Genomic DNA, 20,859 nt, shown 5'->3' with positions numbered 1-20,859 from the left:
AAATACAGACCTTGCACTGCAAGTTGTGAGTGAATGGAAGGAAACATGACAGTTCTTTCCCTCTTATCTTCTGATCCACACAAGCACTGTTAAACACCAGGATTTGGTAAATAAGGATTAATGGTGCTCTGTGATAAAGGTGAAGTCACCTCACACTTTTGATTACCTATCCTATGTGCAAACAAAAGAGTTTCTGTAATGAAAGGAAACTCTGGAGAGCATAAAATGGCCATTAGGAAACTTTTCCTTCCATAACTGAAGTGTTGGCTGCTGGCAGTTGTATCGTGGGAGACGCCCTAAACAAGTGAATAGGATTGGGGAAAAAATGAAACTTTAATTTGTTTCAGATGCAAAAGCCAAATTCTTCCCCCCCTCCCCTTTTCAGGGAGGAGACTTGCAGGAGACACAGCAGCCCTGATCCAAGAGAGGCTTGAGTGTTACTCCAGGCAGGCATTTTAATGTCATTCAGAGGAAATGACTTCTCATACCAGAGCAGGAAAACACCAACATTTCAATCTCCTATTCAGAGGAGAGGTAAGGGAGGTTGATATTGACTAGGAAAACTATTGAAAGAGGCTGCAAACACCAAGCTTGAGCACTTGTGTTCTCCATAAAGCCACAGCAAATCCTGCCAGGTCAGCTCTGCTTCAGAGCAAAAGAGGAGGATCTGTCTCCAGTAGAGAAGCACTTCCCAGAAATCCCCCTCCCAAAAACAAAACTCACCCTTCAAGCGTGAACCAGAACATGCTGGAGTATTTCAATTAAGCCCCATTTCCCAGCCTGAGCTGCCAGCTTGTGCCAAGCAGTGGTTTGGCGCTCCTATGTCCCCATAAAATACGGAAAGATGCAAAGAAGGGCAGTGAAGGATGCATGGAAGCACAATCAGACCCAGACAGGAGCGAGGAGAGGGGAGAATGCACAATTCAGTGACACAAAAGTGCAGGGAGTTCAGGAGGTTTAGCTGCAGGGCAATAAAAATGACCGGGGTAAGGCAGCCAGGGGTTAATCTGGAACCTCGGGGGGTCCATCCCCTCTGCAGGGCCACAGCAGCACACAGAGCACATTGTGCCCAAAGCCACACCGGGGGGAATGTTCTTAGTGCAGCACTGACCAGGCTAAAAGGGTGGGACAGAGGTGGCCAGCAGGAAATGCCAGCAGGGGAAGCTGTGTGTGTGCCAGCAGCTCGATGTGTGCTGTGCAGGGGCACAGAAACACTGTCCAGAAATATTTCAACACCAGCAGTGCTGGGGGACTCTTATCAGGCCCTTTGGATCTGCTCTTTAGCAAGTCAGAGGTGACTGTACAAGAGCTACACCCAAAAATGGGATGTGATGGAGTTTATTTAGATTAAATGATACAACCCCAGCATCTAGAGGCAGCAGAATTTTGAAGTCTGCCATTAATTTTTTTTTTTTTTTCCCCACTGATTCATGTTCACTTGTTCATAACCACTGCTGTATCGTCCCTTTAGCCAGACCATTTTTCTGGCAGGTTGAAGAGCTTGTCCTGGTACACTGACAGAGTTCTTTGTGTCTTTAGCATTTCCATGCCACACAGGACACTCTCACTACAGCTAAAATTTGGGAACAGTACCGTGAGTCTTTCTTCCAAAACAATTCTGCTCTTGGTGAAGCTCAGCCTGCTGGAATTCTTAGAACCTTGAAGCCTTAAGTATCAACAGTGCTCAAAATACACAGATATTTCTGTAAGAAAGCAGCTTGAACCTGTGCTACCCTAGGGTTAAAAATTAAATTTCTCCTGTTGCAAGTCATTTTCTGCTTCACAAACCAGAATACAGTGGCATCATCGCTGTAGCATGGGAATATTTACCTGGTGATGCTCCCACTGACAAGGTCTAATCACAGGTTTCACTGCAGCATCTCTGGGTGTATAAACTAAAGAGCACTAAGCAGTTTCCAGCTATAACTTGAGCTTCCAAAAAAAACCAAAAACCTGGGCCTTTAAAAAATTAAAAAAAAAAAAAAAAAAAAAAAAAAAAAAAAAAAAAAAAATCCATCAAGTCCTTCAAGCTTGGAGGAGCCTTGTGCAACGTGTGCTGGGCAAGAATCAAATTTCTGCATTTTCAAGCGTAATAATTTAACTGTTAAACTCTGGCTCTCAGGTTTGAAAAGCTGAACCCAAGACTCTCAAAAGTGCTGTTTGATCTTTGATGACTGTTGACAGCAGAATGAGAGGGGTTTTGGGTTTGTTTTTTTTCCCCCCCCAATAATGATTTTCCTGGAGAGCAAATCTCGGTGTGGTATTAGAAGGGTTAAGGGGCCATCTGCTGGCAGCTCCAACAAATTGTGGGATTGCAGCAAAGCTAATAAAATTTCAATTACAAATTAATTATGTACAGTGCACTTAATTATCCATGGATTCAAACTGTCCATGGATAATTCAAATGGAGCACTTTCCACGGGGGGATATACACTCAGCTACGGATCTGCCAACAATTTAAATTAGATGCCAATGGATTCTGGTTGTCTGATCTGGATTTACAAGAAGAAACAGCCAAACACAGTGTGTTAAATTGGGTTATATTAATGTCTATCAACACCCGAAAAATCATGGAATGGTTTGGAAGGGACCTCAAAGCTCATCCAGCCCCACCCCCTGCCATGGGCAGGGACATCTTCCACTGTCCCAGGTTGCTCCAAATCCAGTGTCTAACCTGGCCTTGGACACTTCCAGGGATGGAACATCCACTGCTTTTCTGGACAACAAATACGTGCAGGCAATTTTCTACAGTTAGCTCTTTGCCTCAAAACAGAAAACACAGGGAATTCTCTCTTTGAGAGCCAAAGCTCAGGTTATTCATTGCATTTCCACTTAGCGGGGAAATAAAGGAGACAAAGAGGATGAAAGGTGTGACACCAGTGAGTGCTCTCCTGTAAGAATTAAAATGAAGGCATAATCTGATTTCAGACTTCAGGCTGCTGCTCACCACAGGAACCATCTCCAAGCCAAGCAAGGTATATCTGCACCCCCAGCCTGCGGTGACCCCACCAAAAGGACAAGAAAGACACCAGCAGAGGACAACCTTTGCCAACAGCTTTTGTAGCCTCTGTCTCCTTCCTCCCACCCTCATTTCCCTGTCACATCCCACTGCAGCATCAGGCACTGAGCAGGCTCCCCAGGGATGTGATATCTTTTCTGATAAGTTGGGGTTTTTTGTTTGTTTTTTTTTAATCTCCACTATTAACTAAATATTTTAGTTCCTGCCATCCAACAAAGGAAAAAGCTCAGGAAGGACATTGACCTGTTGGACTGAGTCCAGAGGAGGTCAGCAATCTGATTAGAGGGATGGAGCACCTCTCCTACAAGAAAAGGCTCAGAGAATTGGGATTGTTTAGCCTAGAAAAGAGAAGGCTTTGGGGTCACCTTAGAGCCCCTTCCAGTGCCTGAAAGGGCTACAAGAAATATGGAGAGAGGCTATTTGCAAGGGCCTGCAGGGACAGGACAAAGGGGAATGGCTTTAAACTGACAGAGAGTAGGTCTAGATGGGATATTGTGAGAGTGGGGAGGCCCTGGCACAGGGTGCCCAGAGAAGCTGTGGCTGCCCCTGGATCCCTGGAAGTGTCCAAGGCCAAGCTGGATGGGGTTTGGAGCAACCTGGGATAGTGGAAGGTGTCCCCACCCACAGCAGGGGCTGGAATGGGATGAGCTTTAAGGTCCCTCCAGCCCAAACCATTCCAGGATTCTACAATCCAGCTGTTCTGGACTTGGAGGTATCACCTGACATATTCTAGCACTGCCCAGCTGCCATCCATAGAAGCGTCACACGCTGAAGGTGGCATTGCTTCCACCCCACCAGCAGCAGGGCAAACCAAGAGAACAGCCCTGATTTCCTGTCACCATCCCCATCCCCAGCACAGACACACTCCCTCTTTGAAACGCAGCCACAAAAATCAACTGCAGTGCTGTGAGCAACGATGCTCACAGCTTCATTCTTCCTGCCTGGCTGTCAATCAGACGGGAGCTTATGATGTACACAGCCCGTGGATTTTGTAAGCTGCCTTCCTGGAAGCACCAGTTTCAACTAGGGGGAATTAAAGCAGAAAAAAAAAAAAAAAAAAAAAAAAAGGAAAAAGGCAGGATAGAGGGATGCTGTGCCTCTCTCTCTCTCGTTACCGCTGACTCCTCCAGCCATCACTTTTGTTGCTGAGCAAACTCTGAGAGCCACTGGGAAGTGATTAAAATTTGGCAGCAGAATGTCTAAACCTCTGGAATGGCTCAACCTCTGGCGTTTCTATAGCAATGGGGAAGAGTGCAGGATGTGGAAAAAGCCTGTAGCATTGCTGCCATCCTGCTGTGAACCAGAGGTATCGTGCCTCTGACTTTGGAGCAGGAAAACCCATTTTTGGACAATTCCCCCCCTTCCAAATTTAATCCTTGGGCTCACTGTAAATTAAACGCTGGAGCTTCAACCAGAAGATTGACAAATTGTTTTGTTTAATGATGAGTGCCCTCCCTCTCATGCAACAGCCATGCCTTGCCTGCCTCCCCATCCAGAAAACCAGGGTGGGATCCCAGCCTCAAGCTGCTCTTGGGCTATGATTTTCCATTGAACACCAAATCCAGGCTTCCTTTTGCAGGAACACAACTGAATTTGTGCTGAGAAATTAAAGATAAGCGTAGCCAACAAAATGATCCAGTTTGGGGTGGGCTCTTCATGCTCAGTTCCTAACTAGAAAGAGTTGGAGTTGCCAATGCTGCTGAGCAGTGCTATCCATGGTTCCTGCACATTTCTGGGGATAAAAAATAAGCCAGGCTAATTGAGCTGCTGAAATCTGGACTCAAAAGCACAGTGACAGGCTCCCAGGTAGGAAATTGCCACCGTTTTAATCAACTCCTTGCCTTTTCTCCCCCTTTTCTCCTAGGTGGGCAAGGAATTGCAGCCCTCCGTCGTGTGGATTAGAGACACAGAAAAAATGTATTGCAAAGGGGCAGCGAAGAGAGTAGAAGAGGTGAATTCTTCCTTATTTCAGTGCAGTTAATTTCTCCTGTTGCACTACAGCCCACACAAAGGAACAAGTGTATTCCTTAGCTTAGCACATACCACTATGACCAGACCTGCCGAAGCTTGCTTGATAATAGCTTGTCTCACTAACTTTTTTTTTTTTTTTTAGCTTTTAAGAGAGTCTTGTGACTTCTTAAGAGCTCCCAAGAGGTCACATTTCTCTCTTCCACCTATCCTTGCTTTATTTAAAAATAGTCCAGTCACTGCTCATCAGTGCACTGGAAAGTAAAAGGGAATAATGGAGAATTTCAAAATGTGAGGCAAGAAGCTAAAAGTTGAGATGAGCTTAAATTGTTCAGCTCTATTTATTTGAGAAATTGTATGGAGCCAAAGTGAACAATAAAGTAACAAGGATAAATTTCCACTGCAAAAACAAAAAAACCCACTGTGTTAAACAGTTACAATTACAGATTATTTTCTTTGGGCTCCCAAGAGCCCTAATGCCACTGCTTCCATTCCTTCCTCTCCTGTGTGGCTTCCACATTGGAAAGAAAATTAAAACTCTGCCCCCACAGTCACAGCAATAACACCACAGCAGGGAGCAATTCACCCCAGTTCCTGTTGCATACAAAATATTTTGCTTTTAGAGCTTTATGTGAAAAATTAAACCTTTTTTTCTTGGAGTGGCAGTGGGGTGGTCACAAGCCTGTATTTTGGAAAGGCAGCACAAGGCAACCCAACCTTGGCTGGGGCTGCTCCTTCTGCCAGAGCTGGCTGAGGTGATGGGTGTGCAGTGATCAACACCCTCAGCTGTCCCCATAGTGAGAGGGAACTCTTCTCTTGGGTTCAAACCCTGACAGAAAACACAGATGGGGATTAAAATTAAGATTAGGGGCCCAAAATGGCCTGGATTACTCGTGATCCTCGCCTGCTTAGCCATTGGTGGAGAAAAATTTCTGGTCTTGCCCACTTCAGAGTCGAGGGTATCACCTCTGGCTCTTCTATCCATCCCAAGACCTTCCTTGGTGGGAGTCTGTTGGCTCCAGACTTGGAATCCCACACATCCCAAATCATTCACGGCACATCCAACATTTAGAGGAGAGAGCATGAACCTGGAGGGACAGGCAGAAGTCAGGGACACTCTGGGGAACCTGCCTTAGGAGTGCTGGAATTTTGGAGAATCATGGAATGGTTTGGGTTGAAAGGGGTTTTTCAAGGTCCTCTTGTTCCACCTCCTGCCGCGGGCAGGGACATCTTCCACTAGACCAGGCTACTCCGAGCCCCATCCTAAAAGATGAGCTAAGCTCAGCCTTTAGAAGCCAAAGCAAGGATCAGTGACTGTGCTCATCCCCAGGTGACATTTCTGCCACCAGGACCGAGGGACAGCTCACTCAGGAGCCAAGCTATCAGCTGGCTGTGTCACCCTGGCCAGCAGCAGCCCCGTGCCCCAAAGAGGGCCCTCAGCCCTGGATAATGCTCAACTCATTATCTTGATTAAGTAATTGGCACACTTGGAAAAATACATCCCATGACTATGAGAAAAGAGGGAATGATCCACCAGATGTATTGTGTTCACAAGCTTATTTAGGGGGAAAAAAAATACCCCAACACTTGTGGGAAAGCTTATTGATTAACAGTAATGACACCAACAACAACCTGATTAGGCTGCTCCAGGCAATGTTCGCTTGAACATTATCAAGTATAACCCTCCAATGAAAGGCTTTGCTCAATACTCATCTGTTCTGTAAGTAGTAGTTAAATATGTGTTACAAAGTCAAGTAGTAAATTATTGCAAAGGAATGAACCCTGAGCTTCCAGAACCTTTGTTCTCAGAGTTCAGCAAGTTAGAAAACACAGCAAAAAATAGGGAATGTGGTTTTCACACTTAGAAAATCATAACCCCCAAGAGCTGGGAGGATTCCAAAGTAGGTTACAATTTTCTACCTGTCGAGGTTCATCAGGTGGGCAGGTCCCTGCAATATTCTTTCCTTGAGCTGGAAATAAGGATTTCCTTCTTAAGTTAGTTGTTTCCTTCCTGCCTTTGAATAAACAGACCAGTAAATTCAGTAGTGAAAGGCACAAACCCACAAAAACAGAAGCAGAAATCAAGTGTCCACCTGAATGTGAGGAGGTGGATCTTCCTACTTGTGTTGCTATCTCATCTGCTCATACCAAATACAACCAGAACGCTAAAAATCCCCAAAACCCCGTTGCAGGCAGCAGGTACAACTCCAGCTCGTTAACAGCTCTTTCCTCCTCATTTTTCCACATGCTGCAGATGAACTTCAAACGCCTGGCAAAGCTCCTGCCCCAGTTCCTGAAGGCTCTGAAACCCAAGGACAGGGTGCTGCTCGTGGGGACCAGCAACAGGCCCTTCGATGCCAATCTGGGACCTTTCTGCAAAGCTTACCAGAAAATCATCCTCGTTCCGAAGCCCGACTACCTTACAAGATTTGGCAAGTATTTCAACTCATCCTCGTGGTTATTCCTGCTGTTTAGACCTCCTGCTTATTGGCTAGTTATCCTCAGAACTGCCCTTCAGCTCAAGCCACGCCCCTGGTGTATCTCAAGTCCTGACAATTTAGGTTAAATCAATACAGGCTGCTCCAACGGCCAAATAATAAAAGTGGAAGTTAGGAGAAGAGTTTAAAATACTCTTCACCAGCAATTCACATTTCTCCATGAGTTTAGTGTGCACCAAGCCCAGCCTGAGCTGGTTTCCCCCACCGTAAGAAGCACAAGATCCTATTTCAGCACACATTTTCTATTTTAAGCTTTTATATTTCTTTTTTAAGACAGGGAATCTGAATTTCTGGTTCCAGTTTGCAGGTCTGAATTTCCAGTCTCCATACTCTGAAAAACACAACATCTCAGCCTCTCCAAAACCAAACCACATCTGGAGGACTAAATTTTCTCTCTCACAAATTCCACTTTTTGTGCTTATAGATCACGAGAGAAGTTGTGCAGGCATCCATGATTTTGCATGTCTGGGCTATCAAATGATAGACAGGCCTTCCCAAATTCTGACAAATTCATTGAATGCTCCATGTACTGAGACTCAAAGCTTGTAAGGAAAATGGGGGGCTTTTTCTAGCCATGTAAATTGGTCTAACAAACTTCCAGTGTTTTGAGATTTTAAGCACCCTAAAGTCTGCAATAAACAGCAATAAAAAAAACCCCACATTTGGCTCAGGGACCTGGCCCACAGGTCCTCTTTACTCTGTCCACAGCATCACCTTATTAACAAAACTCTTACAAACACGCTGTCGGTCCAGTTTCATCCTGCATCCCTCAGAGGCAGCCAAGGGACCCAGGTGATGCACATTTGGGCGAGCCCAAGACAGAGTTTGGCTGCCTAGCACATTGTAAATCTCTCCCACATTCCATAATTTTCCTGGTGTGGATGGGAAATGGTCACCAAGCAAGGGAACATGTGTTTCATGTTAGGTTACAGCTCTGAGGAATTGCTGAGAGATAAGAGGACATGAGCAAAACCCAAAGAAAGGAGGTGACAGCAGCTGAATTTAGCCGTGCTCGCTTCTGGGGGTTGAACTGTCACATTCTGGGACTCTCACCACTGACTTGGAGTCCAAAAAAATGGCCAGCTCAAGAGATTTCAACTGCACACTTAATACCCCAAAAAGTTAACTTGTGGCATTTTAAAGCTGAATAAACTTACAGCCTTAATTATTTGTCCTCATCCCATTTCAGACAGTGCCTAGCTTTTCCTCACTCCAACCTCCCCTGAAGTTCTATGGGAAAATCCTGTCAGTTTTCAGTGCCTGACACCCCATTTTTGAGAAGGAAAGAAACTTGTTTTGACAGAAAAATAATGCCATAACAAGTACTTGTAAGCCACAGTGAGTGCACAGCCACCTGTCTGCTGCAGCCCTCCCTCTGGTTACAGACCAGAGTATTCCAATCTGTGCTCAGTGGGAACAGTAAATATACAATGGAAATCATTAAACTGGAAGATTCACAATCCCATACTGATTTCTTGCCATTAATCACCCAGCAAGGCAGTGCCTTGTGTTACACACCTGCACCAGGAGCCGCAGCACACAATGTATGACCGTGCTCGCTCTCGTGCGCGTCAATTCCTCTTTTATGAATTAGTGATTCAGCCAATATTTATTGAGCTCAAGTGGGAGAGCACAATTTGCTGGAGTGAAAAATGCAGCGCAGAGCTGTCGATAGTTATGGGCTCGAGCCCGTGCTATCGACGTGGCAATCCAAGGAAGAGCAAGGCAGCTTCTCCAGCAGCATCAGCCTTCACCCAACATCTTCATGCTAAATCTGTGCATTCAAGCACACCAGCCTCAAAATGTCTCGAAAAGTTCAAGAAACTTTTTAACCTCTTATCCGTAACCCTCCCAATCTTTTCCAAATATTTCTATATAGTGCTTTAAAGCAAAGCCTGAGGAGACAATAAAGTTCTCCTAAACTTCCCTGAAACAGATCCTTACTTAACATAAAACAAAAGATTGGCATTATTCCTACTTTTTGGAAGCAGAATCTCAGCCACTTCCCAACCTCAAAGAAACCAGTCATGTCACAGAGGTTCACAGCCGAAAGATACAACCAGATTCGCCTTTCAAGTAACAAGCAAAACCCCAATCACAGACAGGTTGCACCTTATCAGTAAGGATTAAAAACACACGTGCCTAAAGGCCTCTGTGCTGCAAATCTGAAGATGAAGGAAAGCACACCAAAAAAACCTTTAAATCTTGGCTTTCCTGATCCGTAGTCCGTATTTTCTCGTTTCAGCTTCAAAACAAATAATAATGAAATAGCTTTCCTCGAGTTCCTGTGTTTACACTGTCGCTTTTCCATGCCCTGCTGCTCAGCACTATGGAAGCACTACATCCTGCAGAGCGGCGGGGCCCTCACCAAGCTGGTGAACCTGAACTGCCTGGCCCAGGTGTCGGATGGCTTCACGCAGGGACACCTCGTGGACGTGGTGCACACCGTGCTGACCGAGCTGAGGCTGCTGCAGATGGACAGGAAGCCACTGAGGACCGCTGAGTTTGTCACTTCTCTGGCCAGACACGACCCTGTGTACAAAGAGGAGGAAGAAACGTTTCAGGTGACTTCCAGAGCTCTGTTGCCTTTTATCGTTCCCTGCCATGTCCAGCTTGATGTAGGGACCTGCCCGCTGTGCTGGTGGGTTGGCACCTCACTATTTGAATTTAGGGCTCAACAGCACCAAAACCCATCTCCCCCAATCTGGGGATGTGCCAAACCAGTCCTTATTTTGGCAGCACAGCTGGCAGAGTGTTTTGGTGAACCCGCTGCTGCTCACATTGAGCAGAGTGGCCTCCACGTGCATGGATAAAACCCACGGGGGCCATTAACTCCATGCATTTGTCCTTTTCCTTCTAGAGCTGAGGTGTTCAGCAAGCCTGGATAGATCCCCTTGAGAAGGCAAAACACCTGGCCATTCAGGGTCCACACAGGGATCAAGATCTAAATCATTTCAAACATGAAGTTCTTTAAGAGTTTTCATTTCAGGCTTTAAAATAAATGAGTTTCTGCCTCAAGCTCCATCCCTCTTCTCTTCCTGCTCTCAGGTCTATAAAATCCTAGGGTAAAACTGAGAGCATCTGAGGTGTATTTTATTCACTGGCACAGGGTGCCAAGAAAAGCTGTTGCTGCCCCCTGGAAGTCTCCAAGGCCAGGTTGGTCACTGGGGCTTGGAGCAGTCTGGGACAATGGAAGGTGTCCCTGCCCACGGGATGGCATTTAACACTTCCACTGGGATCCTGTGACTCTCCATGTGCCTCAAATATCCACGGATCACCTTCAAGCCTGATAAATGCTACAAAATCCTTGGGCGCGGGGCAGAGAGCCCAGGGAGCTGCAGGCACCCACACCAGGGGCTCCCAAAGAGCTAAGACCTCTGTACTGCTCCAGGAGACCCCAAAAGAGCTTTCTCCATCCCATATCCCTGATAATTTCTACTGCTGATAAACCCCTCACTTTTCCTGGCTAAAAGGTTTGCTTGTGGTCCTGCTCCTTGAATCCCCCAGCACCTCCCACCACAAACACGATGCTGATTCTCACAACTTTCTCCAAGGCTTCTTCCCCTGCTGACCTAATGATAGTGCATATTTCTCCCAGCCCTGCTGAGTACTTCCCAATTTCCATTTAGAGCCATTTGGCTCGCTCAAAACAGGCAGCATTTGTGATATTTGGCAAATAACTCCCTTATTTTTTTTTTTCTCATGCTTCCTCGCTAAACCAATATCTCTCCTCAGGGAAAGGCTAATGGCTCAGTTAGCAACAGGAAAAAAAAATACTCCATCATTCCCAGCTCCAAGTAGTAATCCATTTGTACCCTGAAACATGAGAGCAAGTATTTAGTGCGAATTTAACTTGAAAATATTATCCCAGTCACTACAAAATGTGCCCGTTTTGTACAGCACAAAGTGCTCAGGCAGCGCTTCATTTGGAGCGCAGCTCAAATGATCCTGTCCTCAGCATCCCATGGCAATCATCTCCTTGCATTAATTACAGCCCTTAAGAAAGTATTTCCTTTTATCTGTTGGAATTTTGGTTCCCTTAAATGTCATGGAGCCTTGCTGCAGCACCTGTGATACGGCACAGGGGAAGAGGACTGTCAAAATAGCCTTGTGCATTAATTAACTGCAGTAATCCCCACCTCTCCTCAAACAGAAGCCCCTCTTCCCAAGCTTCCAATCCCTGCCATTTCTGGACCCTTCCCCTTGCTTTGCCCCTTGTGGAAGTGTGGCAGCTAAAACACTGCCTTCAAAGTGAAGATTAGCCTCGTGATGAATCTTTGATTTTTCTGCCCTGAAAGCGTGAATCTCCCAGTCTGACATTTATATTCTGCCAGTGTTCCAAAATGAATATAAATAATGCAAAATTTGTGACAGAGTGATTTCTCCCTTCCATTTACTCAAATTTCTGCCCCAATGACACATCACATGTTCTGAAATTATACATTAGTGCACCAGGGTGGTTGGTACAAATCCTTACACAGAAAGGATTTCTGGAGAGGCAAAGCCAGCTAACACCACTGGCTCTGCCTGGACCAAAATCATGGAACGGTTTGGGTTGGAAGGACACTTCAATCTCACCTTGTTCCACCCCATGCCATGGGCAGGGACACCTTCCACTAGACCAGGCTGCTCCAAACCCCATCCAACCTGGCCTTGAGCACATCCAGGGATGTGGCAGCCACAGAAAGACCTAAGAAAACCCATTCCAAAGCCTGGAATGTGTGCAGAGCAACTCCACCTCCAAAACCCAAGTATTTTCACTCTGATCAGTCACGGCTGCCAGTAATGTCCATCCCCAGTTCAGATGCTGGTGATAAATGGACTTTTATTTTAGCTGTGTCTGAGGAGCCGACTTAGTTCATCTCATGGAAGAGTTACGCCAGTTAAAAAGGCAAAAAGTTACTGCTGTGCACTGAAATATCTGCACAAAGAATTGGGAAGAGAACAGAAAGAGTCACCCCAGGTCTCTTGGCTTCTCCTGCCAAACTCCTCCAAGTCCTTTGCCAGTGACCCAGAGCTGGCAGGGAGATGATCACCCCACCAAACAGCTCCTTCCACCCCACCAAACTCCCAGAAAGCTCTTGGCAAAGTTCTCCTGCTCACTCCACCTCCCACTTTAGGTCCAGAGGCTGTTACACCCAGGACACAAACCTGGGGGGGAAATAAAAACGCTGTGGCGTGATGGAGCCTCATCCAGGGCCAGGGACATCACTGGGTCCTCCTGGCTTCCCTCAGCTACTGCCAGGGAAAGGCAATTCCTGCTGGAGCCCGAACTCATAACCCCCACTTCATCCCTCTCCTGGGAAGGGCCAGGAACAGCAACACATCCCAGCTCTGTTGTTCTCCCAAAACCAGGAACAGTTTGGCCTGGGACTAAGGCAGCAAAACTCACTGAGAGCCATGGGGCTCCTGCCCACCACCATCCATGCCCGGCCTAGATGTGGGCACACGGGAAGCTGAAGGATGTTTTTATCAGTGAGAATAGGGTTTTTGGAGGAGAGGTGCTCAGCTAACTCAGATAATTAAAGCAGAATCTCAGTGTCCAGCAGCCAGCTGGACATTTGACCCCTGCTGACAGTATTTATCTGCAGGGTGCCTGCCATCACCAGCCCTCCCTGAGGCCCAGAAGAAGCTCTTGAAAAGATGACACCAAGAAGGTCCATCTGGGACCAGGAGAGGAACATGCTGAGTTTTCCTTCCCTCCCAACACCTCTTCTCCCAGCTTCTCTTCCCGTAACACACACTGGGCAACTGGACAAGGCAAATTCTCCAGGGATGCCTTAACAGGCTCAGGCTGGAAGCAGGACTGGGGATGGATCAGCTGGAAAAGGCAGACTTTGCAGGGTGCTGTGTTGGGAGGGAGGTTGGAGATGACACAGGCAGAGGAGGCAAAGACGTGGCATTGAATAGCAGCCTGTGGTCAAGAAGGAAGGCATTTTATCAGTCATGGTCAGTGCCTGGCAGAATCTGAATCTGGTTTAGGCAGGACTTTGCTGATAAAGGTCCCTGTACGTAGAGGGAAGGAGTAATTCCTACCCAGTGCTGACTTCAAAGCCTCCCCTTCACTTCCTATTATTATCACACAGCCTAGAGCTGCCTCCCTGACATCACAGCCCAGGAGCTGGGCAAGTCTGCAGAGCAACTCCACCAGAATCATTTACAAGTCACAGGCCTGTGAACAGGCATCTGAAAGCAATAAACAGGTTCTTAATGTTCGGGGTTTGTTTTGCTTCCTAAGCTCCCTCATCGAAATCAAAGCTGTCTGGATCGATTTGCGGAGGCACGAGAGGGGGATGATTTGTCTGTTGCCAAGTCTGGAGCAGAGGGAGCTCTGACAAGAGCTATATTCTCTGGAAATAGGGTTGATCGTGGAATTTAACATTTCCATAACTATAGCAACACAAATGGCCCAGCTAAGTATTGCTGTTAATGAGACTCAGCTCGATCAATTGCTGCACTTCTTGGTAATAATAATGTTCTCAAGAGATCTGAAGGTTTCAATTTGGCTTCTCCACCAGCCAGCCTGGATTTTAAGAGGTTTGGGGTTTTTTTTAAAGAAGGCTCCATTATAGTAGTAAAATGTTTAAGTGGTCGGTCTGGCCTTGTTTTTTGGTGTTCTTTTTTTTTTTAATTTTATTAAAACGTACAAATGCTTTTTGATTCTCCAGGCCTGGTATGCCAAGACCCCGATCGGGAAAGCATGGAGCGCAGCACAGGCAGCAAAGGAAGAAGGAAAAAGAAAGAAAGGGAAAGGAAAGAGTGGAAAAGGAAAGAAAGGAAAAGGGAAAAAGTAACTTCCTCAAGGATTTTTCACCCGGCCCTACCCAGTCACAACTGTACTTCACTGGGAAGGCATGGCAGATTAATGCTCCTCGAGTTGTGGGTATTCCAGGGAAGGGAATTCCTCTCCAAATTAATTTTCCAAAGTTTGGGAAAAAAAAAAAAAAAAAAAATCAGATGAGATGTAACATGTAGCTGTCAGAGGATAAAGAGTTAATGACCACTGACTTGCTCAAGCATTATTTATCCTAAGAGATTTTAGGGGGCAGAAGGGTTCATTACACAGGCCTGTAACATGCCATCAACTTTTAGGCCACACTCATTTATTTCAGCAAGTAACTCTCCTTAAAAATTGATGTCACTTTAATGTCTTTCATTACTTTAATATCCTATATGCTTTATAAAACTAACTGCTTTATATATCTGTGGGTCTAAAGCCTTACAGTCCTCAATAAAACTATTAAGGCTATAAAGACGGCTTTTTTAATTGGGATGGATTAGGAGGCACTTCATGCCATCCACCACAAGCTGAATATTTACACAGCTGCAGGAGGAACAGCACTTGCAGCTTTCGAGGCCTTAGCATAGACAAATTCATATGTGTGGGCATCAGCAGAAAAAAGTCAAGCAGCCAGGTGGTAATTTGGGTGCATGTCCACCAAAATCTGTTTCTAATCTATTTTGCCATAGAAAACAATGCCTAATTAGCTTATTTGCACTAACAGCAATGTGTTTGTTGCTTAACGCTCCTTGTTTATGTACTAATCAGCAATTTTGAATGCAAAGGATTTATAAGGAGTGCTCAGAACAACACTCTAAAGCTTTGAGACATCCTACAGGACACTGCCGGAGCCAGCACCTCCTTCATGTCAGGCACAGAATCATATTCACCAAGGTCTTCCATAAGTAAGAGCCACAAACACCTGTTTTTTCCCTCTGATCACAGAATTCCTGTGTGTACTTGACAAGAGGTAACTGGAAATATGCAGCCCACCATCCCCAGGGAGCTGAGGAACCTCTCTGTGCCTGTATCAGCAGCCTGGGAGGCACACGTTGGGCAGCACTGCTGGAAGAAGCTGCTGGGAAAGGGATGGCATTGAGCCCCTCCTGTTCCTGAGAGGAAACCAAATGGAAAAGGGAACTCCTGTGAATAGGAATGCCTGAGAAAAAAAAGGCCTGGGAGGGTTCCTGGGTGTAACTAACTGCACAGAAGATTATTCAAGAAGTTGGATCACTGTGCATGGTGGAGGGAACTGGATGGGTCTGGTTAATAAAGGGAATTTTCCTCTATAGGATACCCCAGCAGATAGGATAGAGCAACCCTAGTTTGGAATTTATTTTACTGTCTGGTACAGGACTCTCCATGATTTCACCCTTCCAACCTCGTGGCTGCGGCTCCAGCCCTGCCAAGGAGATCCAAGCAGTAAGAGAGGAAATTCTTGTTACATCTCCCCTGTGCAACCCCAGGTCACATTTCTGGTGGACACCAGCTCTTCCAGCAGTAATCCAGCTGCTGGAATCTCCACATGACCCACAGGAGAAACCCCACAAGCTGCCAGCCCCTGGGTCCAATCCATTGCAACAGTGCAGCTACAAATGTTACCTTTCCATCCCTCATCCTTTGGAGCAGGCTGCTGGCTCCCCAAACGCAGCAGCACACCCCAGTTTTATCAAATAAGGTACTTTGAACTTCATCCTTGAGGAGAAAAGCCAGGCTCTCCAAAGAGGTGACAGGGTTTGTGTTTGAACACCCCTCATCTCCGCTCTCATCCGCAAGGAAACTAATTTGGATAATTCCGCCCTCAATCTTGCCGACAGCGGAAGCCTCCTCTCCACACCGGGTTTGACAGCACGGCGTGATGTGATGAAAGGACCACATTTCGGGAGGATGTAAGCAAGCCCATTAACTCATATTTCAGCAGCTTCACTGCAATCTCAATAGCAAAGTAAAAGCAGCTGACTGGCAACATCCATCTCCGGGCCACAACACCGACTCCGTGCAGGGAGGATGCTGAACTTGCACAAATCTGCAGGTTTTCCCCAATATTCACCAGCTCATGGGGGAAAAAACACCAGGGAATTTATCCTTTAGGAGTAGCTTGCACTGGTGGCTGCTGGCATTTATTTCTTTCTGCAAGGATCTAGAAGCCAACAACTGGTTTAACTACAAACAGCTCTGGGGGTGCAGGAGGTGACAAAGTGGTGGTGAAGTGCCCCAGGCCAGGCTGGACAGGGCTGGGAGCAACGTGGGATACTGGAAGGTGTCCCTGCCCATGGCACAGGGTGGAACTGGAGGAGATTTAGGGTGCCTTCAACCCAAACCATCCCATAAAGCAGGAAACCTCTGCCCTGTGGGGCTGCCAAGCCCCTGCTCTTCTCAGGAGAGGCTCCTTGTGGGGACAGGGAGGGAAGAACAAGGAGCAATTTTGATGCTGTTTATAATTATTATTACAGAGAGTGCAGCTGTGTGAAAAATGAATGAAGCAGCTGCATCAAGCAGAGCCAACACACAGAGTAATTTCAGTGTCGGTGGCTGAATTACTCCATGAAGTGGCCCTGGTTGGATCTCCAACATCATTCCTACTGGGAGGCTCTGGCAGGAACCCCTCTAGAAATGCTCCTCCAACATCTCCACCCTGAGATCTTCCATGGGAAGAGGTAAGAAGGTTGTGACTTTGCTAACCCCAGCAGAACTGCACTCTGCTTTCCAGCCACAAATCTGATGGAGAAGGAAAATCCTGCCTCCTCCACCCAGCCAAAGGTGAGCTTTGAGGGACAGCAAAGAGGAGGCCAGGCTGCTCTGCCTCCTGGCATGGAGGTTGGCAGGCAATCCAGCAGCAGCACCAGCAAAGTTGAGAGAAGAAGCTGTCATGCTCATTTATATATGTAAGTGATCTAGAGAATTATCAGCTAAATTATTTAAATGTCCCATTACTATTAAATTACTGGGCATTCATTGTAAGAACAGTCATAATACAGTAACTAATTTGGTATTAATGTGAATGTCAGCATTTCATTGCAGTTATTTTGTACTTCATCATCAGATAATTTACCAATAAATTAATTGGCTTAATTGCTTCCTGCAAACCCGGGAGAACTACATATGACATGACTTTTCTATATAAAAGTCTTCATGCTCACTCCTCCATCCTCCAATTTTAACCACACCAAGCAGGAACCCCTCTTTGGAACACCTGGAAGGGGGAGCAGAAGAAATCAAGCCTCGGCATTTCCCTGCCCTGTGGATTTTACTGTGCTTTAAACAGAGCCCCCCAAGCCACGCTTGGAGTTGGACACTACACAGGGAATGGCTTCCCACAGCCAGAGGGCAGGGTTAGATGGGATAACTGGGAAGGAATTGTTCCCTGGGAAGGTGGGGAGGCCCTGGAATGGAATTCCCAAAGAAGCGGTGGCTGGCCCATCCCTGAAAGTGTCCCAGGCCAGGTTGGACAGGGCTTGGAGCACCCTGGGACAGTGGAGGGTGATGAGTTGGAAATAGATGGGCATGAGCTGTTCTGCCTCCTCACCTGTACCAATCCAGGGATGGGATTACCCTTGCCTGCCTGAAAGCCGACTGCTCCAGCACCAGGGATTTTACCAGCAGCACTAAAACTCCCTGGCAACCACAGGGAGTCTCCCAGAGCTCCCACCCTCTTTTCCCCAAAAGCTCACGAAAAGTTTTCTGCTGTCTTCTTCTGCAGCAGATGTGGGGAAAAGACTCCATCGAGAGCACAGTGGGGAAGGAGAGACAGCTCTTTCCTCCTGTTTCTGGCTTTAAATGTTCTTAAATAAGTGAATCTGCTCCTTTGCAGAGTGCAGCAGGCTCAGTGCTCCTGCACCACCAGGGAAGGATCAAAGTGACTGCAAAACACTGAACCTTTATTGATGCTGATTTTCCCTGCTCCTGTGCAGTCTGCAGCACCAGGCTGGCACAGGAACCAGCTCCAGGTGGGAACAACCCAAGGGAATACATCCCACCCTCCCTGAGATGAGTCCCAAGCACACAGCACCTGTGGCAGCCCGTTACTGAAATTGCCATCAGAATTAAAAAAACAAGCCGACGTCTCTCAGCAGAATCCCCCAAATCCAGTAACACAAAGTGAAGCTGACTGTTCTATTAACTCCCATCCTGCATCAGCAATTTTCCAAAGTGTGGAAACATTATAATTGACTTTTCTGCTAGTAGCAAAATGTCATTTTTCCTTAATACTCCCCAAGTCAGCAACGCATTTCAAAAGCCTCCGATGCCACTACCACAACAGGACTTACAAATTAGCACGTTTTTAGCTTTTCATTAAACACAATGCCAAAAAAAAAAAAAAAAAAAAAAAAAAAAAAAAAAAGGCGGGGAGGGAAAAAAATAAAGGGAAAAGTCTTCTCGTATTAGGGTTTCTCTCCTCATTATTGAAAGTACTGCGACTTTGGAACTTCTCGCAGCAAATTATAATGCACTCAGCCTGGGGCCATTGTAAATCAGGGCTTCAAAAAAGGTGTCATGTAGTCGGGCCCTCTTCAAGCACTGAAAATATCGGAGTCTATTTGAAAACGCCTTCTGTAGTCTCTCACTAGCCTTGCAAATCAGCGCAGCACTGGGTAGAGCTGCCTTTTATTTTTTTTTTTTTTTTTTTTTTTTTTGCCTCGTGGCATCAAGCCATTTCTATTCCAACCAGAAAAAGAGGATCATTTCGTGCTGGGATTTCAAATAAAAAAAAAATCATAAAAAAAAGCCCCTACACCTAAGATAACAAGCTGCATAAAATCCCCAAATCGTTTGGGGGTCTCGTTAGGGTTTGGACAGTGCCTGTGGGGCTGTTACAGCCCTCTGGGCTGAAATCCCTTTTCTTGGCACAGCAGGGAAAACCCCGGGGGATGTGCCAGCGTGGAGAGAACCACATCCCACCCCAAACCAAGGTGCCACCCTGGGGCAGGGCACTGCCAGGCTCTGCACCCACCTGCCCAGCAGCATTAAAGCCAAAGGATGGAAATGCCAACTCCACATCCTTTCCAACTTTACCCAATCCTCTGGAAAGTTACTTATCCCATCCCTAATCTCCTCTGCGTGTCTGCAAAGAAAACCTCACAGCTTCCTACTGTTGGATTCTCCTTTCCTGACAAGATTTGATGCTTTAGGTTGCTCAAATTATCAAGAAAATCATCATTAACAACACAACTAAATGCATGCAGGAGCAGAGTAGGAGAGAAGTCCAAAATAAAACTGTTCCCTTCCCAGAAGGGCAGCTCCAGACCAGCATTTCCTGATGCCTTTTTCCAGCTTCCTCACTTTAGGACTTAGCCTGCTTCGGTTTTCCTAACCGGGAAAAGGCAGCCGGGATTAATGGAAACTTGGGAAGGGGTGGAAGGCAGCACCAGAGCACAAAACAGGAAACAGCAAACAAGGGACTGGACCAAGGAGAGCCTGGAGAACAGAGCCAGGTCCCAGCGAGATGGAAAAACAAACTCAAAGAAATCACCTTCTTGTCCTGGGAGGGCCACAGCTTCCACGTGGAAAGAGCTGGTCTGTGGTAGCAGGAAGGAAAAGGACCTGGAGCCACCCCAAATCCTTCAGCCAACTGACACAACCCAAGGAGTTCTGGGTCCAAGGCTTTCATCCACTCTGTGGATCACGTTCAAATGGGAAACCCAAAGCCCCTGCTGCCCTCACGGCAGGGGAAATTCCTGGCGTGGCAAGGATGGGCACTCCCACCCCAGGCTCTGCATTATTTGTGGGATTCTCGGGAGCAAGGAGAAGCCACCGCGCCTGCCCAGCGACAGAGGGGGATTTGGGGTTTCTGAGTAAAAAAATAACCCAAACTCTGGGGGAAAAAAAAATAAAATAAAATACAGAGGGGAAAGAGAATGGGGTGAAATGGGGGGGGGGGGGGAGGAACCACCAAGAAATGTTATTTGGACAGAGAGTGAAATTACCAGCTAATGAGACTGGACTGGGCATGGTGGGCTCTAAGCCCCAGTGAAAGTTTGAGGAGAGGTTAAGGCCTGGGTGCAATCCTGTCCTCTTTTAGGAATAACTGGAGCAGTGAAAGGGCTGGGAGATTAGCAGGAGATGGGAATCACGCAAACGAGCCATTAGCACCACGTTTGGGAAGTTACACCCGTAATTACTCTAATTACTCACACAGCTCCATCCCAAATGCCACCACCCCGCTCCCAAAAAGCTTCTCAGGGAGGGAGGGGGGCGCTGGGCAGGGAGAAATGCTGAAAGGCACCGGGCCCGCCTGACATTTGGGGTTTGGTGGCGTTTAGAGCCCGACGGAAGCCTGTTGTGGTGGTCCCCACCTCGCCCCGTGGGGAGCACCAGGGTGGCTCTGAGGGTCACCGCTGTGGATATGCTCGGTCCCAAACCCTGCCCGATCCTCACGGGGTCATTTCTGGGTCCTGGCCTGAGCCACCGTCCCATGTTCTGTTCACAAGCCCATCCCTGCCCCCCCAAACCCCCCGGTCCCGGGATGTCGCTGCCCGGCTGGTGACACACGGTTCATCCCCGAGCCCGGCGCCCTCACGGCAGAGCCGGCGCGGGGCGCAGCCCGGGCGGGGCGGACACTGCTGACAGGGCCCTGCCGTGACGGATGGTCCCGC

At 47.1% G+C, this 20,859-nt stretch overlaps 1 protein-coding gene across 1 annotated transcript in view; it reads left to right on the top strand.

Moving 5' to 3' along the window:
* The window catches only part of IQCA1 (IQ motif containing with AAA domain 1), a 96,693-nt gene extending 82,358 nt beyond the window's left edge, over window positions 1–14,335 (top strand). The window contains exons 16-19 of the mRNA XM_040070228.1: window positions 4,884–4,970; window positions 7,242–7,419; window positions 9,811–10,049; window positions 14,154–14,335. Coding sequence (XP_039926162.1) covers window positions 4,884–4,970; window positions 7,242–7,419; window positions 9,811–10,049; window positions 14,154–14,279 — 630 coding nt within the window. The 3' untranslated portion in view covers window positions 14,280–14,335. The remainder of the gene's footprint in view (window positions 1–4,883; window positions 4,971–7,241; window positions 7,420–9,810; window positions 10,050–14,153) is intronic.
* The last annotated feature ends 6,524 nt before the right edge of the window (window positions 14,336–20,859 follow it).

Source organism: Hirundo rustica, chromosome 7 (genome assembly GCF_015227805.2).
Source record: "Hirundo rustica isolate bHirRus1 chromosome 7, bHirRus1.pri.v3, whole genome shotgun sequence".
Lineage (NCBI taxonomy): Eukaryota > Metazoa > Chordata > Aves > Passeriformes > Hirundinidae > Hirundo > Hirundo rustica.
The sequence above is the reverse complement of the archived record's forward strand: the minus strand, read 5'-3'. Positions and strand labels throughout refer to the sequence as shown.